This window comes from Zonotrichia leucophrys, chromosome 23 (genome assembly GCF_028769735.1).
Source record: "Zonotrichia leucophrys gambelii isolate GWCS_2022_RI chromosome 23, RI_Zleu_2.0, whole genome shotgun sequence".
Lineage (NCBI taxonomy): Eukaryota > Metazoa > Chordata > Aves > Passeriformes > Passerellidae > Zonotrichia > Zonotrichia leucophrys.
In genome coordinates, this window is record NC_088192.1 from 2,197,693 (window position 1) to 2,225,213 (window position 27,521).

At 59.6% G+C, this 27,521-nt stretch overlaps 2 protein-coding genes across 10 annotated transcripts in view; both read left to right on the forward strand.

Moving 5' to 3' along the window:
- Nucleotides 1-16,294, forward strand: part of ADGRB2 (adhesion G protein-coupled receptor B2) — a 38,560-nt gene extending 22,266 nt beyond the window's left edge. For 5 of the 8 annotated variants that reach the window (XM_064731748.1, XM_064731753.1, XM_064731750.1 and 2 more), the window contains 26 exons: nucleotides 423-587; nucleotides 662-763; nucleotides 1,365-1,471; nucleotides 2,415-2,609; nucleotides 2,717-2,785; nucleotides 2,896-3,004; nucleotides 4,032-4,178; nucleotides 4,941-5,016; nucleotides 5,087-5,189; nucleotides 6,085-6,128; nucleotides 8,287-8,413; nucleotides 8,996-9,099; nucleotides 10,045-10,147; nucleotides 10,379-10,529; nucleotides 11,614-11,683; nucleotides 11,819-11,885; nucleotides 11,986-12,071; nucleotides 12,624-12,722; nucleotides 13,374-13,545; nucleotides 13,618-13,713; nucleotides 13,851-13,890; nucleotides 14,018-14,676; nucleotides 14,924-14,959; nucleotides 15,245-15,349; nucleotides 15,489-15,542; nucleotides 15,633-16,294. In XM_064731748.1, the coding sequence (XP_064587818.1) occupies nucleotides 423-587; nucleotides 662-763; nucleotides 1,365-1,471; nucleotides 2,415-2,609; nucleotides 2,717-2,785; nucleotides 2,896-3,004; nucleotides 4,032-4,178; nucleotides 4,941-5,016; nucleotides 5,087-5,189; nucleotides 6,085-6,128; nucleotides 8,287-8,413; nucleotides 8,996-9,099; nucleotides 10,045-10,147; nucleotides 10,379-10,529; nucleotides 11,614-11,683; nucleotides 11,819-11,885; nucleotides 11,986-12,071; nucleotides 12,624-12,722; nucleotides 13,374-13,545; nucleotides 13,618-13,713; nucleotides 13,851-13,890; nucleotides 14,018-14,676; nucleotides 14,924-14,959; nucleotides 15,245-15,349; nucleotides 15,489-15,542; nucleotides 15,633-15,827 (3,281 nt within the window). In that variant the 3' untranslated portion in view covers nucleotides 15,828-16,294. The remainder of the gene's footprint in view (nucleotides 1-422; nucleotides 588-661; nucleotides 764-1,364; nucleotides 1,472-2,414; nucleotides 2,610-2,716; nucleotides 2,786-2,895; nucleotides 3,005-4,031; nucleotides 4,179-4,940; nucleotides 5,017-5,086; nucleotides 5,190-6,084; nucleotides 6,129-8,286; nucleotides 8,414-8,995; nucleotides 9,100-10,044; nucleotides 10,148-10,378; nucleotides 10,530-11,613; nucleotides 11,684-11,818; nucleotides 11,886-11,985; nucleotides 12,072-12,623; nucleotides 12,723-13,373; nucleotides 13,546-13,617; nucleotides 13,714-13,850; nucleotides 13,891-14,017; nucleotides 14,677-14,923; nucleotides 14,960-15,244; nucleotides 15,350-15,488; nucleotides 15,543-15,632) is intronic. The other 3 variants (XM_064731751.1, XM_064731755.1, XM_064731752.1) reach the window with 2 other exon arrangements.
- Nucleotides 16,295-20,223: 3,929 nt separating this feature from the next.
- The window catches only part of COL16A1 (collagen type XVI alpha 1 chain), a 29,151-nt gene continuing 21,853 nt past the window's right edge, over nucleotides 20,224-27,521 (forward strand). For both annotated transcript variants that reach the window (XM_064731574.1, XM_064731575.1), the window contains exons 1-8: nucleotides 20,224-20,348; nucleotides 21,130-21,242; nucleotides 23,230-23,292; nucleotides 23,408-23,525; nucleotides 25,834-25,957; nucleotides 26,043-26,318; nucleotides 26,628-26,708; nucleotides 26,945-27,076. In XM_064731574.1, coding sequence (XP_064587644.1) covers nucleotides 21,167-21,242; nucleotides 23,230-23,292; nucleotides 23,408-23,525; nucleotides 25,834-25,957; nucleotides 26,043-26,318; nucleotides 26,628-26,708; nucleotides 26,945-27,076 — 870 coding nt within the window. In that variant the 5' untranslated portion in view covers nucleotides 20,224-20,348; nucleotides 21,130-21,166. The remainder of the gene's footprint in view (nucleotides 20,349-21,129; nucleotides 21,243-23,229; nucleotides 23,293-23,407; nucleotides 23,526-25,833; nucleotides 25,958-26,042; nucleotides 26,319-26,627; nucleotides 26,709-26,944; nucleotides 27,077-27,521) is intronic.

Below are 27,521 nucleotides of genomic sequence, written 5' to 3' on the forward strand. Positions count from 1 at the left end.
TGGGCATCATCTGCAGCAGGATGGGCATCACCTGCAGCAGGATGGGCATCATCTGCAGCAGGATGGGCGTCATCTGCAGCAGGATGGCATCTGCAGCAGGATGGCATCTGCAGCAGGATGGCATCTGCAGCAGGATGGGCATCTGCAGCAGGATGGGCATCTGCAGCAGGATGGGCAACATCTGCAGCAGGATGGCATCTGCAGCAGGATGGGCATCTGCAGCAGGATGGGCATCTGCAGCAGGATGCCAGTCTGCTCTAAAAGAGATTTGATATTTCAGTCACTGACCCACGCATTTCACACCCCGCGGGGTTTCGGCTCACAGCGCGTGGGGCATCACCGATGCTGTCCCATCCCCGTCCCCGCGGGTGTCACTCTCCATGAGCTGAACCAGGTGTCCCACAGTGTCCCCATCCCCACAGCAGACAGCAAGTGGGGTCCCTGGAACCACTGGAGCCTCTGCTCCAAGACCTGCGACACCGGCTGGCAGCGGCGCTTCCGCATGTGCGAGGGCACGGGCATGCAGGGCTACCCCTGCGAGGGCACTGGTGAGGAGGTGAAGACCTGCAATGAGAAGAAATGCCCAGGTACGGGGTGCCCCCCACCCCACAGTGCTCTCACCCCATATCTGGGCCGTGCTGATCCCCCCTTTCCCCCCCAGCCTACCACGAGATGTGCAAGGACGAGTACGTGATGCTGATGACCTGGAAGAAGACGGCTGCAGGGGAGATCATCTACAACAAATGTCCCCCCAATGCCACAGGTGAGCCCAGATGTCCCCAGAGCTGGCACAGGGCAGGGGGTGGTGGGGGATTGAGCACCCCAAACCCCAGGGGAAATGGGTGGCATGAGGGACAAGTGGCCCAAACCCCTCTGGGCTGGAGCAGAGTAAGGGGTGTGGGTGGCATTTGGGTTGAGCAACCCCAAACCCATGGGTAGGGGGTGGCGTTGGGGTCAGGCCCCTGGAGCAGGGCAGGGGGCGAGGGTGGCATTTGGGTTGAGCCACCCCAAAGCCTCAGAGACAGGGGGTGGCATTGGGGTCAAGGCATCTGGAGCTGGGCAGGGGGTGGTGGGTGACATTGGGGTCAAGCACCCCTAAATCCCCTGGCCCTAGAATTGCACAGGGGGTAATGGGTGACCCTGGGGTCAAGCACCCCTAAATCCCCTGGCCCTGGAGCAGGACAAGGGGTGGTGAGTGACATTGGGGTCAAGCACCCCTAAATCCCCTGGAGCTGTGCAGGGGATGGTGGGTGACAATGGGGTCAAGTGCCCCTAAATCCCCTGGCCCTGGAGCTGCACAGGGTGGCATGGGGGTGCCAGGAAGGGATGGCAGTGCCAGCCCCAACCCCAAATCTCCGCCACAGGGACTGCCAGCCGCCGGTGCCTGCTGAGCCCCCACGGGGTCGCCTATTGGGGCGTGCCCAGCTTCGCCCGCTGCGTGTCCCACGAGTACAGATACTTGCATCTCTCAGTAGGTGCCCGCTCTGGCACGGCCCCTTCTGTCCCCTGGCCCTGTCCCTGGGGCTCTGTCCCATCCCTGGTGCTCCAAGAGCCACCTGACCACGTTGGCACGGGGAAACTGAGGCACGCTTCTGTGGGTGGGCTGGGAAAGGGGGAAATGGTTCTTGGGATGGGAAAGTTCCCTCGGATCCCCATGGAATCCCCTGTGGGGTGGGAAGAGGGATCCCATCCCAGAGATGATGGGGGGTTCTGGTTGGGGTTGTGTTCCTGTGTGTTTGGGAAAAGGCTTTTGGGATGTGGATGATGTCCCCAGACCAACCTGGATGTCCCCAAACACCTGTGAACATCCCCAGACCCCATGGATGTCCCCAGAACCCTGTGAATGTCCCCAGACCAACCTGGATGTCCCCAGACCAATCTGGATGTCCCCAAACTCCTGTGAATGTCCCCAGACCATCCTGGATGTCCCCAGACCCCTCTGAATGTCCCCAGACCACCCTGGATGTCCCCAGATCAACCTGGATGTCCCCAAACACCTGTGAACATCCCCAGACCCCATGGATGTCCCCAGACCCCTCTGAACGTCCCCAGACCAATCTGGATGTCCCCAAACCTATGTGAATATCCCCAAACTCCTGTGAACGTCCCCAGACCAACCTGGATGTCCCCAGACCAACCTGGATGTCCCCAAACCTCTGTGAATGTCCCCAAACTCCTGTGAATGTCCCCAGACCATCCTGGATGTCCCCAGATCAACCTGGATGTCCCCAAACCCCTGTGAATATCCCCAGACCCCATGGATGTCCCCAAACCCCTGCAGACTCCCTCAACCTGCTCATCCTGCCCTAATCAACTCCGCAGTGTCCCTGGGGCTCTGGGGACAATAAGGGACACTCAGCACCGCAGTGGGGTGGTGGCAGCTCGGTGACACGGCTGTCCCCTCCCCGTGGCAGCTGCGGGAGCACCTGGCCAAGGGCCAGCGGGTGCTGGCAGGGGAGGGCATGTCGCAGGTGGTGCGCAGCCTGCTGGAGCTCATGGCCCGCAAGAGCTACTACAGCGGGGACCTGCTCTTCTCCGTGGACATCCTGCGCAACGTCACCGACACCTTCAAGAGGGCCACCTACATCCCGTCCTCCGAGGACGTGCAGGTAGCGGCCGGGGGGACGGAGAGGGTCCCCCGATCCCCGGGGAGGCGGCGGGCGGTCGGTCTGTCCCGTCGGTCTGTCCCCAGCCCCGCTGAGCCCCGTCCCCGCAGCGCTTCTTCCAGGTGGTGAGCTACATGGTGGACGCTGAGAACCGGGAGAAGTGGGAGGATGCCCAGCAGGTGAGGGGCACAGGGGTGTGGTGGTGGCAGCTGGGATGTCCCCACCATGGAGGTGTCCCCATCGCGGTGACAAATCCCAGTGGTTCTGGAGCTTCTGTTGTCTACCTCAGGTCTCTCCTGGCTCCGTGCACCTGATGAAGGTGGTGGAGGACTTCATCCACCTGGTGGGGAACGCGCTGAAGGCTTTCCAGAGCTCCCTCATTGTCACTGACAACCTGGGTGAGCAGCAGGGTGGGACGGTGGTCACAGGGGTTCGAGGATGAGGAAAGAGACGAGGATCTGACTCCATGTTTCAGAAGGCTTGAGTTATTATTTTATGATATATATTACATTAAAACTATACTTCTCAGAAAATATCACGGCTCCACTCGCCCTGCTGTCACAGACATCTTTTATGAAAAATCCTTTCCTTAGGATTTTTCCTCCTGAGAAGCTGAAAGGCCTCAGGAACAAAATGTAAACATTGATTATCTGCTGCTGTGGAATGCAACAGGTGCATCTGGGATTGGCCCATGTGGTTGTTTCTAATTAATGGCCAATCACAGTCAACTGGCTCAGACTGTCTGGTCAGTCACAAGATTTTATTATCATTCTTTTTCTATTCTTAGCCTTCTGAAGAAATCCTTTCTTCTATTTGTAGTATAGTTTTAATATAATATATATAAAATAAAATAATAAATACATATATAATATTTATTATATATTTATATAACAAATATATATTTAAATATTATATATAATATCTATTTTATTTATAGATATACAAAGAAAATATACATAATATAATATAATATATATGATATATTATATATAAATATATAAAATATCTATAAATATATAAATGCATATAATAAGATAATTAATATATATTGCTATAACATTGATATAATTTTATATATTGATATATTGATACAAGTTTATATAATAAATATACATAATATATATAATATATATAATATATAATATATATAATATATATAATACATTATATATATATAATATATTTGATTTATAGATATTAAAATCCAATATATATAATATGATATATATTATATATAAAATAAATACATACATACATACATACATACATATATAATATAAACCATAAAATAACAAATCAAGTTCAACCTGAAACATGGAGTCAACATTCTCATCTCTTCCCTCATCCTCTGAACACCACCACACGAGTGTGGGGGGACCTGAGGGGACCCAGGAGCGGGGAGGTGACAGCGGTGTCCCCTGACAGTGACCAGCATCCAGCGGGAGCCCGTGTCCGCCGTGTCCAGCGACATCAACTTCCCCATGAGGGGCCGGCGGGGGATGAAGGACTGGGCCCGCAGCTCCGAGGACAAGCTCTTCGTCCCCAGGGAGGTGCTGAGCCTCGCCTCGGCAGGTGAGCGGGCAGGGCCCAGCTGTGGGCACATCTGGCGGGGCGGGCACAGCTGGAGGTGGGCATGTGTTGAACTGAGTGTTCCTGCACGTCTGGGACAGCACAGGTGTGTGCTTGCTCGTTGCATGCTGGGAGTGTGCAGGTGTGCACACAGGCGAGAAGGTGAACATCTGGATGCGCACATGTGTGTGAGCCTGCACATTTGGTGGTGTGACAGCTGGGCGTGTGCACATCTGGGGGTGTGCAGGTGTGCGCACAGGTGTGAACGTGAACATCTGGATGTGCACAAATGTGTGAGCCTGCACATCTGGAAGTGGGCATATTGGGAGTGTCCAGGTGTGCAAGCAGGTGTGAACGTGAACATCTGGATGTGCACAAGTGTGTGAGCCTGCGCACCTGGAGGTGTGCATGTTGAGAGTGTGCACATCTGGATGTGCACTCAGGTGTGAATGTGCACATGTGAGTGCACATCTGGGAGTGCACACATGTGTGAGCCTGCACATCTGGAGGTGTGAAGATGTGTTCACCTGTGAGCCTGCACATCTGGAGGTGTGAATGTGCACATCTGGAGGTGTCCATGAGTGCACACCTGCTGCAGATGTGGGCTCACATCTGGCTCCCATTCACACACATGAGCTGCACCCCCGGGCATGTGCAGGTGACCATGCATGCTCTAGAGCTGTGTGCCCCACACATCTGGGTGCACATCTGGCCTGCCCTGCGTGTCCCCTCTCCCTGTCACCCAGCTTGTGTCTCTCTCTGCAGAAGCCGAGGAATCGTCACACTTTGTCATCGGGGCGGTGCTGTACCGCACGCTGGGGCTCATCCTGCCCCCGCCCAGGTGAGTGGCGCCGCCCCACCGTGTCCCCTGCTGTCCCCCGGCCTGTCACAGCCCGTGTCCCTTCCCGCAGGAGCCCCCTGGCCGTCACCTCCAAGGTGCTGACGGTGACGGTGCGCCCGCCCACCCGGCCCGCGGAGCCACTCGTGCTGGTGGAGCTGTCCCACATCATCAACGTGAGCGTCCCCTCCCTTGGCATCACGAGTGTCCCTTCCCATGTCATCAACGTGAGCGTCCCCTCCCGTGTCACTGGGAATGTCCCTTCCCACATCATCAATGTGAATGTCCCCTCTCATGTCACCATGAACGTCCCTTCCCACATTATCAATGTGAGTGTCCCCTCCCCTGAGTGTCCCCTCCCTTGAGTTTCCCCTCCCATGTCTCCATGAATGTCCCTTTCCATGTCACCATGTCCCTCTTCCCATGGCACCAGTGTGTGTCCCTCTCCCATGTCACCATGAATGTCCCTTCCCACATCACCAATGTGTCTCCTCCCACGACATCTACCTAAATGTCCCCCTCCAATGTCATCAATGTGTCCCCTCCCCGTGTCATCAGCCTGTGTCCCCCCTGCCATGTCTATGTGACTGTTCTTGTCCCTCATCATCACTGAGTGTCCCCTCCCACGTCATTGTGAGCGTCCCCCTCTGTGTCATCCACACAAGTGTCCCTTGTCCCACATTGTCATCATGATTGTCCCCTCCCGCGTCGTTGCCCTTTCTCATCATCAATCCCCCTGTGTCATCGATGAGTTCCTTCATCACCACCATGAGTGTCCCCTCCCATGTCACCATTTATGTCCTTTCCCACATCATCAATGTGAGTGTCCCCCTCCCACGCCATCCATGTGTCACCCTGCTGTCCCATCACCGTGTCCCCTCCCAGTCCCATGTGTGTCCCTGTCACCTGCAGGCACTGAACCAGCAATTCCCAATTTGTGTCATGGTCCCTGTGCCCATGGTGGGGACGCGCCACCCCGGGACACCCAGGGAATGTCCCCAAGGGGTGGCATGCCCCTTGTGGGGTGGGGACAGAGCTGGGGGCAGCTCTAACCTGTCCCTGTGTCCGCAGGGCACGTCCCACCCGCAGTGTGTCACCTGGGACTACTCGAGGACGTGAGTGAGGGGCACGGGGACATGGGGACACTCTGGGGACAGGGCGGGGCTGGCAGTGCCAGGGGCTGCTGGGAGGGAGGGGAGCAGGGATGGGAACAGGGACAGGGACAGGGGACAGGGATGGGAGCAGGGATGGGGGAACTGGGATGTGGAACAGGGATGGGGATGGGGACAAGAAACAGGGATGGGAACAGGGATGGGGACAGGGAACAGGGAACAGGGATGGGGACAGGGATGGGGGAACGGGGATGGGGATAGGGAACAGGGATTTGGGACAGGGACAGGGAGCAGGGATGGGAACAGGGACAGGGAACGGGGATGGGGAACAGGGATGGAGGAATGGGGATGGGGAAAGGGATGGGGAAAAGGGAACAGGGAGCAGGAAGGGAACAGGGAGCAGGGATAGGGAACAGGGATGGGGGAACAGGGATGGGGAAATGAGGATGGGAAAAGGGATGGGGGAATGGGGATGGAGACAGGGACAGGGAGCAGGGATGGAAGCAGGGATGGGAGAGCTGGGATGGAACGGGGACAGGGGAACAGGGATGGGGAACAAGGATGGGAACAGGGAACAGGGATGGGAACAAGGAACAGGGAACAGGGACCGGGAAACAGGGATAGGGATAGGAATAGGGATAGGGAACAGGGATGGGGAGAGGGACAAGGAACAGGGATGGGGGAACAGGGACAGAAAGCAGGGATGGATACAGAGATGGGAGAGCTGGGATGGGAACAGGGATGGGGTAACAGGGATATGGGAGCAGGGATGGGAGAGCTGGAATGGGAACAGCGATGAGGAGCCAGCACCATCCCTTCCCGCATCCCAGCCCCAGTGGCACGGGTGAATTGAGCTCCCACGGGATCGATGTGGCCCCGGAGCCGCTGCCAGGCTGCCAGATGTGATTTGTTAGCGCTGGCAGGAATGAGGGAAAGTAGGGCAGGAAGGGGGGCGGGCAGCGCCGCGGGCTGGGGGAGGGCACTGCCAGCCCCCCTGCCCAGGTAGCCACGGGAACCCCACGGTTTGGGGTCACTGGTTCCTTTCATCCCCCAAACCGGTGGGGAGGCGTTGGCTGTGATGAGCATGGCAGGTCTCAGCCCTGCCCCAGGGACATCCCCAGCTGTCCCACAGACCCAATTCCTGGTTTTCCTCATGTGCTGGGGGCTGTGGCTGCTCTCCCTGGGCGTGGCAGTGCCACCCCACTCTCTGCCCCCTCACTGGGGGCATCCCATGGCAGGAGGGTCCCTGTGACAGGAAGGGTCCCCAGGGTGGAGAAATCCCTTTAATACAAATGATCCCCATGGCAGGAGGGGTCCCTGTGACAGGAAGGGTCCCCAGGGTGGAGAAATCCCTTTAATACAAAGGGTCCCCATGGCAGGAGCGTTCCCAAGGGGGTGGTACCCATAAAAGGGAAGTTCCCATAAAAGGAGGGTCCCCATGGGGGAGAGATTCTTCTAACAGGAGAGGCCCCATGACAGAAGGGTCTCCAAGGGCAAGAGGGGTTCCAAAGACAGAGGGGTCCCCATAATGAGGGATCCCCCATAGTGGAGAGATCTTTCTAACAGGAAAGGCCCCATGACAGAAGGGTCCCCAAGGGTGGGAGGGGTCCCCAAGGGCAAGAGGGGTCCCAAAGACAGAAGGGTCCTCATAATGAGGGATCCCCATAATGAGGGGTCCCAAAGACAGAGGGATCCCCATAATGAGGGATCCCCATAATGAGGGGTCCCAAAGACAGAGGGGTCCCCATAATGAGGGATCCCCATAATGAGGTGTCCCAAAGACAGAGGGGTCCCCATAGCGAGGACCCCATGGAGGGAGGGGTCCCCATGGAGAGAGGGAATCATTGCACCCCCCGGGAGGGGACACAGGTGCCAGGGGGCTCTTGGGGCTGTTCCTGCCTGTCCTGGCACTGTCCCCACCCCTCTCTGAGATGTTTCTTCCCTCTCAAATCTCTGTGGGATGATTAAACCCGAAGCCTTCCAGGGCAGCGATGGCTTCACCTCTGCCCCCAAGCTTGGGGGGATCCCCTGGCAGTGCCCCCTCTGTGCCTCCCCCTGGGCAAGGCCAGGAAGGGGTTAACCCTGGGAGAGGCGCGAGGGGCTGCCGCGTGTTTGATCATTTCAAATTGCTCTCCCTCTGCTCTCTCCTGCCATTAATCAGCGATGCTGGCCTGGGAAACTGGGACACAGAGAGCTGCCAAACCCTGGAGACCCTCCCGGCACACACCAAGTGCCAGTGCCGCCAGCTCGCCACCTTCGCCGTGCTCGCCCAGCTGCCCAGGGACCTGGTAGGGCACAGGGACAGGCTGGGGACAGGCTGGGGACACGGGATGTGGCTGGGGAGTGATCCCTGAGCTGGGCAGGGGCGGTCCTGAGGGAAGGTGGGGATGGGCACGAAGCATTTCTAGGATGAGGTGGGCACTGGAGGGTGGGGATGGGCATGGAGCATTTCTAGGATGAGGTGGGCACTGGAGGGTGGGGATGGGCATGGAGCATTTCTAGGATGAGGTGGGTGCTGGAAGGTGGGATGGGCATGGAGCATTCCTAGGATGAGGTGGGCACTGGAGGGTGGGGATGGGCACAGAACATTTCTAGGATGAGGTGGGCACTGGAGGGTTGGGGTGTCCCCATCAGCCAGGGGAAGGGTCCCAGCACCCCCAGCAGGGTGGGATTGTGTGGGCAGGGGCTGCCGTGGTCCCTAGAGCTCAATACAGGGCACTGCCAGGAGGGGAGGGGGCACCCCATTGCTATTCCCTGTTGGCACAGAGTCCCCTTTGGCAGTGCCACCACTGCCACCGACCCCTTCTGGCACCAGAGGGGCTGTCAGAGAGCTGGGGAGGGGGCTGGGCTCAGCCTGTGTGTCCCCCCAGGCCATGGACCCCTCGGGGACGCCGTCGGTGCCGCTGATGATCGGCTGTGCCGTGTCCTGCATGGCCCTGCTGACCCTGCTGGTGATCTACGCCGCCTTCTGGAGGTGACCCGAGGGGACATGGGGACATGGGGGGGCTCCTGGGGCGTGGGGCTGTGTGGGGAGGGGGTGACAAAGGGGGACAGGGCACCGGGGAAGGGTCAGCATCAATGGGATTAATGGGAATGGAAAACTTGGGTGGGAGAAGATGCCTGGGACTGTCCCCATCACAGGGCAGTGCCCACTCTGTGGCAGCATGGGACAAGGGATGGGGACAGGGACAAGGACAAGAAACAGGGACATGGGACATGGCACAGGGACATGGGACAGGGACAGGGACAAGGACAGGGACAGGGGACAGGAACATGGTACAGGGACAGGGACAGGGACATGGGACAGGGACAGGGACATGAGACAAGGGACATGGGACAGGGGACAGGGACATAGGACAGGGAAAAGGAACGGGGACATGGGACAGGGATAGGGACAAGGGATAGGGACAGGGAATATGGGACAGGGACAAGGTACAGGGACAGGGACATGGGACAGGGACATGAGACAAGTGACGTGGGATAAGTGATGGACATGGTATAAGTGACAGGGACATGGGACAGGGACAGGGACATGGGACAAGGGACAGGGATGAGGGACAAGGGACAGGGACAAGGACAAGGGACAGGGGACAGGAACATGGTACAGGGAAAAGGAACAGGGACATGGGACAGGTACAGGGACAGGGACATGGGACAAGGACGAGTTACAGGGACAAGGGACCAGGAACAGGGACATGGGACAAGGACGAGTTACAGGGACAAGGGACCCGGAACAGGGACAGGGACAGGGACAGGGACAGGGACATGGGACAAGGGACAAGGAACAGGGACATGGGACAGGGACAGGGACAGGGACATGGGACAAGGGACAAGGGACAAGGAACAGGGACAAGGGACAGGGACGTGGGACAAGGGGCAAGGCCAGGGACAGGCTGGCCCCACGCCGCTCCTGCCGCAGGTTCATCAAGTCGGAGCGCTCCATCATCCTCCTCAACTTCTGCGTCTCCATCCTGGCTTCCAACATCCTCATCCTCGTGGGCCAGTCCCAGATGCTCAGCAAGGTGGGTGCCACCACCCTGCCACCACCCTGCCACCACCCCTGCCACCCTCGGCCACTCGCCTGGTCCCCTGCTGGCTCCCAGCTGCAGATTGGATTTGGATTAACTCGATCCCGGGATTAAATTCCCCGTGCTTTGACACAAACCTCGCCGGGCATGGGCGTTTAACCACCACGGTGCCAGACACTGATGTCCCTGTGATGTCCCCATGATGTCCCTGTGTCCCCCCTGCAGGGCGTGTGCACCATGACCGCCGCCTTCCTCCACTTCTTCTTCCTCTCGTCCTTCTGCTGGGTGCTGACCGAGGCCTGGCAGTCCTACCTGGCGGTGATCGGCCGGATCCGGACACGCCTGGTCAGGAAACGCTTCCTGTGCTTGGGATGGGGTAAGAGCCCGGCCTGGCTGTGCAAATCTTTATTTCTGAATAAAGAATCTTCATTGTTTACAAATCGCCCGGCCTGGCTGGGGGGGGACACCCCTTGTCCATCCCTGGTACCCCCCAGGCAAAGTGTGAGCATGTTCACAGGGGTCTGAGGATGAGGGAAGAGATGAGGATCTGACTCTATGTTTCAGAAGGCTTGATTTATATTAATATTATTAATTAATATTATTATATATTTATTATTATTTATATATTATAATAAATAATGAAATATTACTATTAAAATCTTAAAAATAAAACAGTATAAATAAAATATTATAAATATCATATTAAATGAAATTATATATAAATTAATATATTAAAATATAAATATATAAATATATAAAATATATAAATATAAAAATAAAAATATATAAACACATAAATATAAAAATACATTATAAAATATTGTATTAGAATATAATAAAATTATTTTGTTAAATATTATAAATATTAAAAATAAAATATTATAAATAAAACATTAATTAAGATATAGTATTTATATATTGTTATTTATTATTTATTATTTACTATATATTATATATTATGTATTTCTTATTTTTCATTTTATATTCATATTATTTTATGATATATATTACATTAAAACTATACTAAAAGAATAGAAGAAAGGATTTCATTAGAAGGCTGGCTAAGAATAGAAAAAGAAGGAATGATAACAAAGGTTTGTGGCTCGGCTCTCTGTCCGAGCCAGCTGACTGTGATTGGCCATTAATTAGAAACAACCACATGAGGCCAATCCCAGATGCACCTGTTGCATTCCACAGCAGCAGATAATCAATGTTTACATTTTGTTCCTGAGGCCTCTCAGGAGGAAAAATCCTAAGGAAAGGTTTTCATAAAAGATGTCTGTGACACATCAGAGGGGAAACTGAGGCACAGCAGAGCAAAGCACACCCAGGTGTCTCGCTGGTGGCGCCCTCAGGATGTGTCAGAGGAGCTCCATCGCTGTCCCTACCCCTGGAGCTGGCACGGGGTGGGGACAGTGCCACCTTCCTCCATCTCTTCCATCCCCGTGTCCCCTCTCCAGGGTTGCCAGCCCTCGTGGTCGCCGTCTCTGTTGGATTCACACGGACCAAAGGCTATGGGACAGCGAGCTAGTACGTGGGGACAGGGGACAGGGGACAGGGGGTGATGGGGACAGGGGACAGGGGGCAGGGCATGGTGGCTGCTGTGGGTTCACTGGGAGCAGGGCACAACCCTGTCCCTAACCCGCCACCCTGTGTCCCCTGCAGCTGCTGGCTCTCGCTGGAGGGCGGTTTGCTCTACGCCTTCGTGGGACCCGCTGCTGTCATCGTGCTGGTGAGCCCTGGAGCCCCCAGACCCCACCCTGGCGGGGCTGGTGACAGCTGCTGGCGCGGGCAGGGGTCTCCATGCCAGCCCTGAGCTCCCCTTCCCGCAGGTGAACATGCTGGTGGGCATCATCGTCTTCAACAAGCTCATGTCCCGCGACGGCATTTCAGATAAGTCCAAAAAGCAGCGAGCTGGGTAAGTGTGCCCTGTGCCCCACGAGGGGGTCCCTGGGGTGCCCCCCGACCCCCACACCCTGTCAGGGGTGCCCAAGCAGCGGGCACGGGGTGGGGCAGATTTCACCGCATCAATAGGCGGCGGGGGCCAAGCCCGGGGTGAGCACAGCCCCTCCTTGCTGGAGGGGCAGAATTTGGGGGGCAGCCCCTCGGGGAAGGGGGGGGTCCGCAGGCCGCAGCCCCCCCTCCGTGCCCGCCCCCTCCCCTGCCGCTTGGCCACCCCCCCTCGCCATTAACAGCTGCCACCCTCGACTAACCCGACGCTCTCTCTTTCTCTCTCTCTCTTTCTTCTCCTCCTCCCATTTGCTTCTTGCCTGTGTCTGTCCATCCATCCATCCATCCATCCCTCCATCCATCTGTCCGTCCATCTGTCCATCCTCCCCGCCCTCTCCCTGCCGTCCTGCCTTGCTCCCTCCCCTCTCCCCATGCCTGCATCCCTCCTCCTCCTCCTCCTCCTCGTCCCCGCGTGGCCCGGTCCTGGCCGCGGGGCGCCGGGGGGGCGCTGGGCCCGTAGCTCCAAGCCCCCCCCGTGCGGCAGCCTGCTGCTGAAATGCACCAAGTGCGGCGTGGTGTCCAGCGCGGCCATGACCTCCGCCACCGCCAGCAGTGCCATGTTAGTGCCCGTCCCGCGCCCCCCGCCCCGAGCACAGCGCGGGGAGGGGGCTCTGGGCATCTCTGAGGGCGGCTTGGGGGTCCCCGAGGGGATGGAAGGAAGGAAGGAAGGAAGGGTGACGCTGTGTGCTCGGGGCGGGGTGTCCCATCACGTCTGCATGGCATGGCTTCCCATGGCAGGTCACCTCATCGCTGGGGTTGGGGGGGCTCGTCTGGCCTGGGGTGGGGGACCCTGGGGATGTCCCTCCTCATGGAGTGTGGCTGCCAAAGTACCCACTCATGAGGGTTTGGTCATAACAGAGGCAGCCCCAAAATTCGCTGCAAAAAAAAGAGAAAAAATCCCAAAATTCCCCTCTCTGCTGTTCTGGTGGCCGTGGGAGGGTGGCAGTGTCCCCGTGTCCCCCCAGCACCCTGTGGCTGTGTGGGGACAGGGACACACCTGAGGGGTTGAAGCCCACAGGTCCCCTCAACCCTCAGTTCCCAGCCAGCGCTGGCTTGGGGACACCGAGGACGAGGGGACAGCTGTGTCACACAGCCCCGGCCATGCTTGTGGGGTTTGGGGGCTGCTGTGGGGAGGGGGCGATGCTCGGGGGGCTCTCCCAGGGCATCCCCACCCTGCGGGCTCACCCCGGCCCCTCTCTCCCTGCGCCAGGGCATCGCTGTGGAGCTCCTGCGTGGTCCTGCCTCTGCTGGCGCTGACCTGGATGTCGGCCGTGCTCGCCATGACCGACCGGCGCTCCATCCTCTTCCAGGTCCTCTTCGCCGTCTTCAACTCCGTCCAGGGCTTCGTCATCATCACCGTGCACGGCTTCCTGCGCCGAGAGGTGGGGGCGGCGCCGGAGGGGCGCCGGGGGACAGCCCTGGCCGCGGGGCCGTGACCGGCTCTGTCCCCGCAGGTCCAGGACGTGGTCAAGTGTCAGATGGGGGGGTGCAGGAGCGAGGAGAATGAGAACTCGCCCGACTCCTGCAAGAACGGGCAGGTGCAGATCCTGGTGAGTGGGTCCCCCCCTGGAGACCCCCGCCACCGCTGCTGCCCGTGCCCGGCCATGCTGCTTCATTTCCCCGTGTCTCTCCCTTCTCTTTCTCTCCTCTCTGTCTCGCTCTCTCCCTTCTTTCTGGATTTTTATAGACAGATTTTGAAAAGGACGTTGACCTGGCGTGTCAGACAGGTGAGCTCCCCTCTGTTGGCCACACCTGGGAGGGACAGGCAGCACAAGCCAGGGGGGGGTCTCTCCTGTGCCCCCCACCCTCGGTGGGACCCTCAGGGCCGGCTCTGACCCCGCTCCCTGCCCACAGTGCTGTTCAAAGAGGTGAACACCTGCAACCCCGCCACCATCACGGGCACCTTGTCGCGCATCTCCCTGGACGGAGACGAAGACCCCAAGCTCAACACCACCTCGGAGGGCGGCCTGGGCTTCTCCAGCCTGCCCGGCAACATCCCCCCCGCCAGCATCCTGGTGCAGGTGCCCAAGATGACGCCCAACGTGGTGGCGGGTCTGACCGAGCTGGGCGAGCCGCCGGCGCAGCAGCTCAGCCTGGAGGCGCCGGGTCCCGTTTACCTGTGCACTGAGAGCAGCCTGAGGCCCCTGGAATACGGCTGGATCCGGGCTCCCGAGCCGCCCCGGGAGAGCGATTACATGATGCTGCCCCGGCGCACCAGCAGCCTCAAGCGCTTTCCCCGGGAGGAAGGGACGCTCGGTGCCAGCGCGGAGGAAGCGGTGCCCAGCGGGACGGGGCGCCCGGCGGCAGAAGGGGACGCCTATCCCGGCTTTGTGGCCGTGGATCACGTCAACGTGAACCTCAACCAGCCCTACGCCACGGTGAAGGCGCCCTACGGCCTGCAGTTCAAGCAGCACCCCACGGTGAGGCAGATCCTGGCCTCGGAGCTGTCGGAGCGCAGCCGCACCATGCCCCGCACCGTGCCCGGCTCTGCCATGAAAGTGGGGTCCCTGGAGGTGAGCGGGGGGCTGGTGCCTGTGTGGGGAGGGATCTGTGTGCCCAGGACACAAATGCACGTGTAGGGTTGCATGAATTCCCCCCGTGCCATCCCATCCTTGGTGGGATGAGCTCCGTGTCCCCAGCTGGGCATGGATAGGGGCTGGCATGAGCCCCTAAACCCTGTTCCCCCTCATCCTGGCCCTGCAAAGACCTTTCCCTTTTCTTCTCCATCTCCTCCCCTGCTCCTGCCTGTCCCCCTGCCAGAGGAAGAGGTTGCGGTACTCTGACCTGGACTTTGAGGTAAGTCCTGCCATGGAGGTGGCGCCGGTGCCATCGTGGGGGACTGATCCAGGCTGTCCCCACTCCCTTTGCCCCACCAGCAGCTCCTGAGCTCTGAGGGGTTTAGACCAGGCAGTAGCAAGCGTTGGCACTGGATTAAAACACCGATGATGAGCGTGGAGTGCTGGTCTGGGATGGCCCAGGAAGTCAGGGATGGGGACAGGGATGGGGACAGGGGACAGTGCCAAGGGACAGGGGACACAGCGGGCAGAGCCGATGGCCACAGGCCCTGCTCTGCCCCCGCAGAAGGTGATGCACACACGGAAACGCCACTCCGAGCTCTACCACGAGCTCAACCAGAAATTCCACACGCTGGACCGGTACCGGGCTCCGTCCACCGGCTCCTCCAAGGTGAGGTCCTGGAGGCCCCGTCCTGCCCTGGCGTGCGCCCTGCCAGCCTTTTCCTCCTCCTGCATGGACTGTGGCACCCCGGGGACACTCAGGGCACCCATGGGCGCCGCCGGGGCTGAGCACTGGCGTTTTTCCGCAGCGAGAAAAGCGGTGGAGCGTCTCGTCGGGCGGCGGGGACAAGAACACGGCCAACGTAAGTCCTGACTCCTCCTGGGGGTGTTGCGGAGAGGGCAGGAGGTGGCTGTGGCACAGAGCCTGCCCACAGCTGCCCCTCACCCCGCAGGATGTGACCAGCCCCGAGGAGCAGCGGCCGAAAGCTCCGGCAGCGCCGCCCAAGCCATGGAGCACGTTCAAGGCGATGACACTGGGCTCGCTGCCCAGCGCCCAGCGGGACCGGCTGGAGCTGTGCAGGGCAGACTGGGACAGCCACTGCGCTGGCCTGGACGCGGCCGACGGCGATTTCCAGACGGAGGTGTGAGCCCCGGAGGTGCCGCCGCCGCCGCCGCCCCGTGCGCGGCCCCGCTGGGTTTGCTCTGTGCTCCGGGGCAGCCGGGGGGTCCCTGCCCCTCGGGAGAGCCGCCTCCCACCCGTCCTCATGCGGTTCCTCCTCCTCCCGCCACCCCCAGGACGCGGGTGTGGAGGGGACCCGCGCCCTCTCCCCCCACCCATCCCCAAAATGCTCCCCCACGCTCACGCCTGCACCCCAACCCCCGGGGCAGGACCGGCCCGTGGAGGCCCTCAGACCTTTGTTCTTTTCTACCGGGATGTTTCTTCTTCTTCTTCACGCCGTGCACCGTGTGCACGCCAGCGGCCGCCCCCCGGGACCCCCCCCCCAAAAAACGCCGGGAGCCCCGCGGCCGCCCCCTCCCAGCCCTCCCCACCGTCCCCCACCCCACGGGGCAGGTGCTGTCGTTGTTGGAAATAAAATTCACTCTCTGTGGTGCCGTGGGGCCGTGGGCGCTGCCTCGTGCTTGGCCTGGGGGTGGCTGTCACCCAGTGTCACCCAGTGTCACCCAGTGTCACCCAAAGTCACAGCCTGCACCCCCCTGCCCAAAAAATCCCACCCTGAGCAGGGCTGATCCCGCTCCCACACACTGCAAATGAGCATCTGATCATGGGAGCTGGGAAAGGTAATTATAGAATAATTAATCTGTCAGTAAATTAGGAATCTTGGAGGTCGTCACCACGTGGAGTCGCTCCAGGTGGGCTGCACAGCACTGCTGGAGCATCCCAGCATCCAGAGATGGAGGTGGGAGCTCCAGCAGGAGCAGCAGGTGTGGGTGGGAATGTCCAGAGCAGGACAGTGGTGCTGGAGGAGAGGACGTCTCTGCTGGTGGCTCCGGGCACATCTGGGATGAGAGATTTGGATCCATGGTGGGATCACGGCACCAAAACCCTTCCAGCTCCTCCATGGCTGTGCCATGGTGGGAGTAGATCCTGGTCCCAGCCCTTTTCCCTCTGGGAAAAGCCTTCTGAGCTTCTTGAGGGCTTCCCTTGGACAGGACGGGCTTGGGAAGAGCAAAGGACATGGAACAGTTTGGGCTGGTGGCCACTGACCATGGGATGGGACAGGGCTGCCCCCATCCCCAGCACTGGGACACTGGGACAGGATGTGACCTTTGGAGTGGGGTTGAAAGTCCCAATTTCATCCCAGTTCATCCCAGTAGTGCCCAGTTCAGGTTTGGGGCACTGGGAGAAGCCATTTGTGTCCCAACGTGGTGAAGGGAATGACGAGGAGGGTGTGGAAGGAGCCAAATTATCCCACTGCCACCTCCTAAGGGGGATCCAGCTGCGTGGGGAGGGGGCTGAGATGAACACAAGGGTTTTGGCTGCCCATGGCAGGGGTCAGAATCCTGGGTGACAGATCCTGGGGCTGCTGTGGGGCTCCCAGCCCCATGGAGGGTGTGGGTCAGGAGCAACATCCATTCCTTGGGGTGTTCCCCTGCTGGTCCCTAATTCTACTGGAAAATTCTGCTGGAAATTCTTCTGGAATTCTGCTGGAAAATCCTACTGGAAATCCTGCTGGAATTCTGCAGCCACATCCTCCAGCTCCGGTTTCTCAGAGCTGCCACGCACTGGGATCCCCCTCCCGCCGCCCTCCCTGCTTTGGGGGGATCCGGGGCCTGCTCCAGCTCCCCTCCTCTCCTTCCCCAGCCAAACACAGCCGCGAGAGGCAGCGTCAGGGTTTCCTGGGGCATCTGTTGGCAATTAGCGGCTTTTATTACTCATGGAGACGCCAGATGGGGCGAGGGAACGGAGCCCGGGCCAGAGGCACAGACTCGTGGTGTGTCCCAGCATAAGGGGACAAGGGACACCCAGACAGGGGGTACAGGGTGGGTCAGAGCAGATCCCAGAGCTCTGGAGCTGTTTTCCATTTTCAGCTCCCATCGGAGCTGGGCTGAGTCCCCCCAGTGCCAAAAATGTGAATTTTGGGGGGCGGGAATGATGGAGAAGCGGCTCTGAGGCTGCTCGGGGGACGAGGACTTCGTGGAGTTTCTCCCTCCACTTCCCAGGAATGAAACTTCACCAAAAAGAGGCAAAAATTGCTGTTCTAGCACCGGGGCTACAAACGGCTCTGGGAAGCTGGAAAGAATTCCTGCAGCGCTTTCCTTCCTGGCTGGAATTAGGCGGGGAGGAGGGGGAATTGTGCCTGGATTGGAGCAGAAATTAATGCTGAGGCGCTGAAATCCTCAGTCCTGCCGGACAGGGGGTACGGGGTGGGTCAGAGCAGAGCTCTGGAGCCCTTTTCCATTTTCTGCTCCCATCGGAGCCAGGCTGAGTGCTCCCAGTGCCAAAACTGTGAATTTTGGGGGGCGGAAATGATGGAGAATCTGCTCTGAGGCTTCTCCCTCCGCTCCCCGCGAAAGAAACTTCACCAAAAAGAGGCAAAAAGTGCTGTTCTAGCACCGTGGCTACAAACGGCCCTGGGAAGCTGGAAAGAATTCCTGCAGCGCTTTCCTTCCTGGCTGGAATTAGGCGGGGAGGAGGGGGAATTGTGCCTGGATCGGAGCAGAAATTAATGCTGAGCCTCTGAAATCCTCACCGCAGGAATTCCCTCCTGCGCCTTGTCCAGCTGCCTCTGAGCCAGCCTGGTCTGGCCGGCGTCATCCCAACCCTCATTCCTTGGATTTGGGGAGCTTTTTGGGGGGAGTGAGACGTGGGGAGCCCCCAGGGTAACAAAATCTCCTCGTTGCTCGGAGGCAAAATTGTCTCCGGCCCCAAAATTGCCTCCAGCCCCAAAATTATCGGGCTCTGCTCCGGCTCGTGTTTTTTGGCAGGCGGCGCGGCAGTTTCTTGGAAGCGCAGCGTGCCTCTGCTTTTTCCATGATGGGATGGATGGAGGGTGGGCTGCAGGATCCTGCTTTCCATCCCCCCGCTGGGCGCCGCTCCAAGGCAGAGCTCTGGGCAGGCGGGATCCGGCTTCTTTCTCCCTCTGGAAATGCCGATCCCGTGCTCTGGAGCAGCAAAGAGAAGCAGGAGCTGCACGGAGCGGGGTTTTCCACGCCGCTGCCACCTTTGGTCGCTTTGTGTCGCTGGGTTGGGGACAACGAAACCAGGGGAGCACCCTGGGAAGTGAGGGAAACTCAATTGTAAACCCTCCGAAGTGTTTTGCGGATGAATTGATGATCAATTGGGAATTGCAGAGGATGAGATGAGGCTGCCCTTCATCCCCTGCTCTGCTCTGGGGTTGGGATGGGATGTGGGGCCGGTTTTGGGGCCCGCAGGACACACAAACCCACGTTCATCGCTGCTGGATGGCCCCAAACAAAGAACAATCATTCCAAAGGAGAGAACGAGGAAAATTCGCTGTGTTTTCGTTCCCACTTGCTTTAATTACCCTTAATTACCTCAGCAGGCACCTCGCGGGAGCGCTGTCGCCGGGACTGGCTGGGGTTGCCCACGACAGCTCATTTACTGCCTCTGCACGAGCAGCAGTTGCTAATTAGCGACTTTATTGAGATCCACGCGTCCCTCACGCGTCTCTAAAGCTGCAGCCTGAACAGATCCATCACAATTTGGGAGAAAACGCAGCTGGGCCCTCCTGAGTGTCCCTGTGCCACGGTGACACAGCCACGGAGATGCCAGAGGATGCTTTGCACCCTCCAGACCTAAAATTACATGAGCTGGGCTCGTTCTCTGCCTGGTTTTGGGGGGTCAGGGCGGCCTGGCACGCACGGGAACGGGAGGATGGGGCAGCCAGGCTGCGGGGCAGCATTGCAGGCTGGCATCTCCCGGGGCAGCGTTGCAGGCTGGCACATCCCGGGATCCCAGGGCTTGGCAGGGCTCTGGGAAATCAGCAGGACGCGGTGCCAGCGGCAGGGATGGCGGCAGCGATGGTGGCAGCAGCGATCCCGTCTCATCGCTCTGACCCCAGGCATCTCTCCCAGACTGTCCCCAAGGCACCCCCGAGGCGCAGGGAGGGGACAGCAGCGCCGTGTCACACAGAGGGCTGGCTGTCTCCGTGCCTCGAGGTTTCCCCGGAGCTGCTCCTGGGGCTGTGCCCGTGGAGGAGCATCCTTGAGGGACACCGTCCTTCCTTGGGGACACATTCTGGCCAGCGGTGCCACCAGCGGGTGCCCTCAGCTCCGTGTGGGGAGAGGAAGAGCCGCTCCACAGGGATGGCAGACAGAGAATGGGTTGAGGGGAACCCCGGGATTGGGGTCCGGCGGCCGGAGAGGGGAAGGAGGGTGGGGAGGGAGCGGAGGCGCTGCCGGGGGAGGCGCCCGGAGGAGGAGGAGGAGGAGGAGGAGGAGGAGGAGGGCGGGGATGCCAAGGCGGCTCCCCCGGGTTGGGGAAGGGGGGGTTGGTGCGGGGGGCGGGCAGCGCTTGGGGGGCGGCTCGGGCTCCCCCCGGAGGGAGGCGGGGAAGGCGGCGGGGGCGGCTCCCGGTGTCCGGTGTGCCGCTCTCCAGCGGAGTTCCCGGTGTCCCGCGGTGGAATTCCCGGTGTCCCGGTTTCCCGCACCCCCCCAGAGCCCCGTCCCCACCGAGCCCCGCGCAGGTGAGCCCCGGGAGCGCGGAGCAGCCCGGCCCTGCGGCGGGACGGGACGGGACGAGGGGGATTATTCCCCGTTAATCCCCGGCGTTAATCACGCCCCGGGGCCGCGGGGACCCTCCGGTGCGGAGGGTGCGGCGCGGGGAAAGCGGGGAGCGGCTCGGGGGTGGCACAAGGGGTGGCACGGGCCAGAGGAGCCGGGTGGCAGCACAGGGGACAACAGTGAAGGGGTTGTGGGGGGACAGGGGGGCTGGGAAGATCTGGGGGTGCCAGAGAGCCCCGAGCAGGCAGGGCGGGGGTGGAAGGACGGGGATGTCCCGCTCCGGCAGCAGCCCCGGAGCCGAGAGTGTCCGTCTGTCCGTCTGTCCCGGCTCCGGGCCCTGCCGGCAGCCCCGGCTTGCCTCGTGGCAGGAAGCAGGAGAGGGGCCAGGTCGGGGTGACCTGCAGGGATACCCCGACCTGGTTTCATCTCCCGGGATCCACGCGGGACCAGGAGATGGAACGGGAGGTGCTGAGCCCTTCCCGGGTGGGTGCACCCGGTTCCACTCTGGGGAAAACTTCAATCATTGCATTTCTGAATGTTTGGAGTAAATTTGGGTGCTGGCCTTTGACACCCAGGGATGTTGGGATGCTGAGGCTTGGGGTGGGTGTGGGGCAGATGGATGGGGGGCCACTCTGACCCCTTAAACATCACTGAGCCATGGCCAGGAGGGTCAGTGCCACTCCATGCTGGTGGCTTTACTGGTGTGGGCAACCAGGTGCCCATCTCAGGGTCTGTCCCTTGCAGGTGGCCCTGAGGGCCCTGAGCCTCTGCCAGGGGCACCATGAGGGGTCTCTGGGCCCTGGTGCTCACCGGGCTCATCAGTGCCTGCCAGGGGAAGGAGCCGCTGCCAACAGAAGGTAAGGAGCACCGAGGGGAGGGCTTGGGAGACACCTCCGTCCTCCTCTGTCCCTGTCACAGGGGGGGCAGATCAGAGGTGACAGACACCATGAGCTGTGTCAGGACCAGAGTGGTGGATCCAGAGTGAGCTCCGGGGCTTTGCTCAGCATCCCCCGCGGGCAGGGGACCAGGGAGAGCAGAGCTGAGCCAGCCCGACTGTGGGGAGCCAGCCTGGGACACCCCAACACTGCCCCCAGAGCCCTGGCATGGGGACAGATGGGGTTTGGTGACACTCTGTGACAGCCAGGGCAGCGCGGCTGGAGCCGGGTCCGGGCAGGGCAGGTGAGCCAGGACAGGTCAGGTGAGCCAGGACAGGGCAGGGTGAGGATGCACAGAGCTCCCGAGGGGGTTTTGGCCATGATCCACACCATGGTGGAGGGCTGGGAGGTGTCCAGGTGCAGCTGGGGACAGGGGGACAATGGCTGAGGATGGGAACAGGGACGGGGACGGGGACAGGGATGGGAAAAGGGATGGGGGAACGGGGATGGGGACAGGGACAAGGAACAGGGATTGGGGAACAGGATGGAAACAGGGACAAGGAACAGGGATAGGTCCCGGTGTGGGATGAGCCCCGGGCGCAGGGGGAGGAGCTGCTGGAAGAGACACCGGGGTTGCATCAGGCGGGAGGGGACACTGTCACTGTCACTGTCATTGTCACCCGCTCCTGCTGCCCGGCACGGCCTTTCCTGAGAGACAGAAGGCAGGATTTTCCCTTCCCAGAGCTGGGAGAGGCTCCAGAGGGGTGGCATTTGTGTGATTTACGCTCCTTGGTGTCCCCTGCCCTGCCGAGGGTGAGGGGACACTGCCCTGGCTGTGACATTCACTGCTGTGACATTGGCCCAGGCATGTCCCCACACCACTGCTGGCCCCTGCTCAGCTTGGGCCACAAACACGGTGGTGCCAAGCTCTTGACAGAGGTGGGGAGGGTCTGGGGGGGCTCAGAGACCCCCAGGAACATCCAAGGAAGAGGTGGGAGAATCTTCAGTGCCCATCCTGCTCCAGGGCCGCTTTGCACGGAGACAAAACAAATCCTTCCCTTCTCCCTTGTTTACTCCTTTATCTCGCACCTCCCAACATCTGGCGCATCTGGAGGTGGCTCAGTGCTGCCGGGGCCGTGATTTATCCCTGCAAGCAGCAGCAGCACCCCCGTGACCGCCCCTGACACGGCATTTCCTGCTCCTCGGCCTCGGGCTGGACCCTCGCGCCTGTCCCCGAGGGCCACCGGCTCGGGAAGGGGCAGGAAGGGACAGATGTCGATGGCGCTGTGGGTGTCCCTGGCAGCCGGCCCAGGCTCCTGATGCTGATCGCAGCCGCGGGGCTGTCTGCGGGCAAAACAGACAGAGCTGGGGAAGCGTTTCACCTGCGGGAGGCAGCAGCGCCAGCTCTGTCCCCTCTGGAGCTCCGTCCCCTTCAAAGCTCTGTCCCCTCCCAATCTCTGTCCCCTCCCAATCTCTGTCTATCCAAAGCTCTGTCTCCTCTCAATCTCTGTCCCCTCCCAAGTTCTGCCTCCTCCCAATCTCTGTCCCTCCATCCACAATCTCTATCCCCCTCCCAATCTCTGTCCCCCTTTGAAGCCAGTCCCCTCCCAAGCTCTGTCCCCTCCCAATCTCTGTCCCCTTTGAAGCAGTCCCCTCCCAATCTCTGTTCCCTTCCCAATACTCTCTAATCACCGTCTCAATCTCTGTCCCCTCCCAAGTTCTGTCTCCTCCCAATCTCTGTCCCTTCCCAATCTTTATCACCTCCCAATCTCTGTCCCCTCTGAAGCTCTGTCCCCTCCCAATCTCTGTCCCTTCCCAAGGGGGGTTTTCTTGCTCTGCGCTGCCTCGGGGGGCTGGGGCCGGCTCCTGGCAGCACCCCCAGACCCTCCTGGCCTTGGGGAGCTCTGTGTGGTGCCACCCTGCTTGCCTGGGGACACACAGTGACAGTGACGGCTGGTTTGCCCCACAGGGGAGTTGTGCCCACGGCTCTGGGACGAGGATCTGTTTGGGGACAAGTACGAGAATGTCACCGGTAAGGAAAGAGCCTCTCAGGGATCCCCTGGCACCCCAGGATGGGCTCTGTGACCTGCCTGGGGACTGTCACCTGCCCCAGGGCCGGGTCTCATGTCCCCTGCTCTGTCCTGCAGGGTTTAACCTGGTTAAAAGGTTTGATCTGCTCAAGATCTCATCCGTCAAGAAGATCCGCAGCGCCCGGGGGCCGACGGTGCTGCGCCTGGGCACCGTGCCCCTGGTCCAGCCCACGCAGTGAGTGACCTGGGTGACAGTCAGGTGGCCTTGGGTGACCTGTGAGGTGGCCCTGAGTGACCCTCAGGTGGCCCAAAGCTCCTCCAGGTGTAAATTTGGGGTCTGGGGTGTAAATTTGGGGTCAGGGTGGTCTTTGTCCTTAGCTCGTGCCAGGGATGCCAGGCAACTCCGTGTCCAGCCCACGCAGTGAGTGGCACTGGGTGACACATGAAGTGGCCTTGGGTGACCTCTTAGGTGGCCCTGAGTGACCCTCAGGTGGCCCAAAGCTCTTCCAGGTGTAAATTTGGGGTCTGGGGTGTAAATTTGGGGTGTGACAGTGTTCACTGGGGTCTGAGGATGAGGGAAGAGATGAGGATCTGACTCCATGTTTCAGGAGGCTTGATTTATTGTTTTATGATATATATTATAATATAATATATTAATATATAATATTATATATTATACAATAAATTATATATTACATATAATATATATAGTATGTAGTATATACTATATACTGTATATAATACATACTATATACTATATATTAGATTTTAGATATTATATTAATATATTATAATATATTATATTAAAACTGTACTAAAAGACTAGAAGAAAGGGTTTCATCAGAAGGCTGGCTAAGAATAGGAAAAGAAGGAATGATAACAAAGATTTGTGTCTCAGAGAGTCTGAGCCAGCTGGGCTGTGATTGGCCATTAATTAGAAACAACCACATGAGGCCAATCACAGATGCACCTGTTACATTCCACAGCAGCAGATAATCATTGTTTACACTTTGTTCCTGAGGCCTCTCAGCTTCTCAGGAGGAAAAACCCTAAGGAAAGGATTTTCCATAAAATGTGTCTGTGACACTGGGTGGCCTTTGCCCTTAGCTCGTGCCAGGGTTGCCAGGCAGCTCCGTGTCACCCGTGGGGACACTGGGGACCCCGAGGCTGTGCCAACACCTTTCTCCTCGAAAGTAAACCCCAGGCTGCCACGGCTCTGCTGGGTGCTGGCCAAACCTTGCGCAAGCAGAGCTCTCTGTCTTGCTCCTGGCAGAGCCTGCGGGGTCCAGACGAGCTCCAGAGGCTCTGAGCAGGCACTGCTGGGTGTGTGGGGGCTGCTGGGGGGCACAGGGTGTCTGGCCTTTGTCCCCACGGTGCCAGGGCTGGCAGGGACGCTGCAGCGTGGCAGGGTGGCGGCAGATCCACGTCCTGCAGGAAATGGCTGTGGCGTGTCCCCACATTGCCCCGGGGCTGGCACCGAGCTGTGCTGGGCATGGGGCTCTCCAAAGGGCCAGCAGATCCAGCCTGGGCAGCCAAACCCTTGGATGGATGGTGGAGAATCCAGGCTGGTGTTGTTCTTGGCTGGGGCACCCCAATTTCAGCTTTGGGGAGTCTGGAGATGGGCACAGAGATCCTGTAAGATCCTATGGGTGCCCACCCACCTCAGCGCCCTGTCAGGGTGTCCCTGTGCCCCGTGGAGAGCAGAGGGCACCGCTGGCCTTGTCACAGTGCCCATCCCTTGGTGCAGCTCCAGAGCAGTGGCTTGGAAAGCCGTGGGTGTGCAGCCAAGGCTGGGAGCGGAGCAGAGCCCGGAGCAAATATTTCCAGTGGTTAAATGGGCTGGGAAAGGCTGCCAGAGCCTCCCTGGCGATGATGGATGCATTTCCTGTCTGCCCTGGGACAAAATTTTGGGATAAGAGCTGCAGCCATGCCAGCAGGGGTGGCAGTGTGGGACAGAACCCACTGTGATGCCAGCTGGGGTGCCACCAGTGGGGACAGCTCATGGCAGGACCCACAAGGGGTTGTTGGGGTGGTGCTGGCACCTTGCAAGTGCCATACAGTGGGGACACTGGGGCACCCATCCATAGGGGATGACACTGGGGACATGGAAGGACACACAGGGGGCTTGTTGGGATGGTGCTGCCACCTGAAAGTGCCCTATGGATGGTGCCATCAGTGGGGACAGCTCATGGCAGGACCCATGGGGTTTGTTGGGGTGGTGCTGCCGCCTGAAAGTGCCCTATGGATGGTGCCATCAGCGGGGACAGCTCATGGCAGGACCCATGGGGGTTTGTTGGAGTGGTGCTGCCACCTGAAAGTGCCCTATGGATGGTGCCATCAGTGGGGACAGCTCATGGCAGGATCCATTGGGGTTTGTTGGGGTGGTGCTGCCTCCTGAAAGTGCCCTATGGATGGGTGCCACCCTCCTCAGTGCCAGCTCCATCCCCAGAGCACCCCATAGGATCCAGCCACCCCTATGGATGGGTGCCACCCTCCTTGGAGCACCCCATAGGATCCAGCCACCCCAAGAGCTGTCCCCACAGGCAGGTGTTCCCCCGGGGGCTGCCCCCCACCTTCACCCTGGTCCTCACCTTGCTGCTGAAGAAGAACAGCACCGGGGAGCACTGGTACCTCTTCCAGGTCACCGACCGCCAGGGATACCCCCAGGTACACCCCGGGGATGTGGTGGGGACACCCCAGGAATGACCAGGAGCCATTTCTGAGTGTGCCACTGTCCCCTCTGTGTGCCCAGCTCTCCCTGTCCGTGCATGGCCCTGAGAGGAGCCTGGAGTTCCAGGCGCGGGCACCGGGTGCCAGCTTTGTCAGTGCCACCTTCGCGGGCAAGGCGGTGGCGTCGCTGTTTGATGGGCGCTGGCACAAGGTGGTGCTGGCCGTGCAGGGCCAGGCCGTGTCCGTGCACCTGGACTGCGCCTCCATCTCCTCCAAGCCGCTGGGGCCAAGGAGAGCGCTGGCACCCGAGGGCAACGCCTTCCTGGGGCTGGACGCCGTGCGTGGCACCCCGGTCAGGGTGAGTCACAGGGGTCGGTGCCAATGAGTGACTATGAGTGCCCCTGAGTGCCAATGAGTGCCACTGAGTGCCCCGGAATCGGTGCCCCTGAGCGCCAATGAGTGCCAGTGAGTGCCCCCGAGTGCCCCTGAGTGCCAATGAGTGTCACTGAGTGCCAATGAGTGCCACTGAGCACCCATGAGTGCCAATGAGTGCTCCAGGGCCAGTGCCCCTGAGTGCCAATGAGTGCCCCTGAGTGCCAATGAGTGCCCCTGGCTCGGCCCGCGGTGTCAGGGCCACCCCTGACCTGTCACCGATGTCCTGCTGCAGTTTGACCTCCAGCAAGCTCAGATCTACTGCGACGCCGAGCTGGCCAGGCAGGAGGGGTGCTGCGAGATCTCGGCCAGCGGGGTGAGTGACCCTGAGTGACCATGAGTGCCACTGAGTGCCTCTGAGCACCCTGAATGCCACTGAGTGCCAATGAGTGCCAATGAGTGTCCCTGAGTGCCCCCATCCCAACCCTGGCCCTGTGCATGCTTGGAGTTTTCCCCACAGGGGAAACTGAGGTGCAATGTCTGTCCCCTTTGTGTCACTGCCTCGTGCTGCCTGTCCCCACGCCTCTCTCTGACCCCTCTGTGTCCCTGCAGTGCCAGACGGAAACGCCCAAGACCCGCCGGCAAGCGGAGCTGATGCAGAGCAGCAACCTGATTGAGATGGTGCCGCAGCCCGAGGGCAGGGTGTTCACCCGCTGCTTCTGCCTGGAGGAGCCGCTGGGCACCGTGAGCTCCGGCAGTGCCACCCCGTGCCCATCCTTGTCCCATCCCAGTCCCCATCCCCATCCCAGTCCCTCTTCCCATCTCCATCCCCATCCTGGGTCTCCATCCTGTCCCTATCCCTGAGCCCATCTCCTTTTCCATCCCCATTCTCATCCCAGTCCCCATCCCTGTTCCCATTCCCATTTCCATCCCAGTCCCCATCCCAATCCCATCCCATTCCATCCCATCCCCATCCTGGGTCCCCGATCCCCGTTGCCATCCCTGTTCCCATCCCAGTCCCCATTTCTGTCCCTGTCCCAGTCCTCATCTCAATCCCAGTCCCAGTCCCATCCCATCCCATCCCATCCCATCCCATCTCATGCCATCCCCATCCCAGTCCCATCTCCGTCCCCATCCCTGTTCTCAGCCCCATCTCCATCCCAGTCCATCACAGTTCCCATTCCATTCC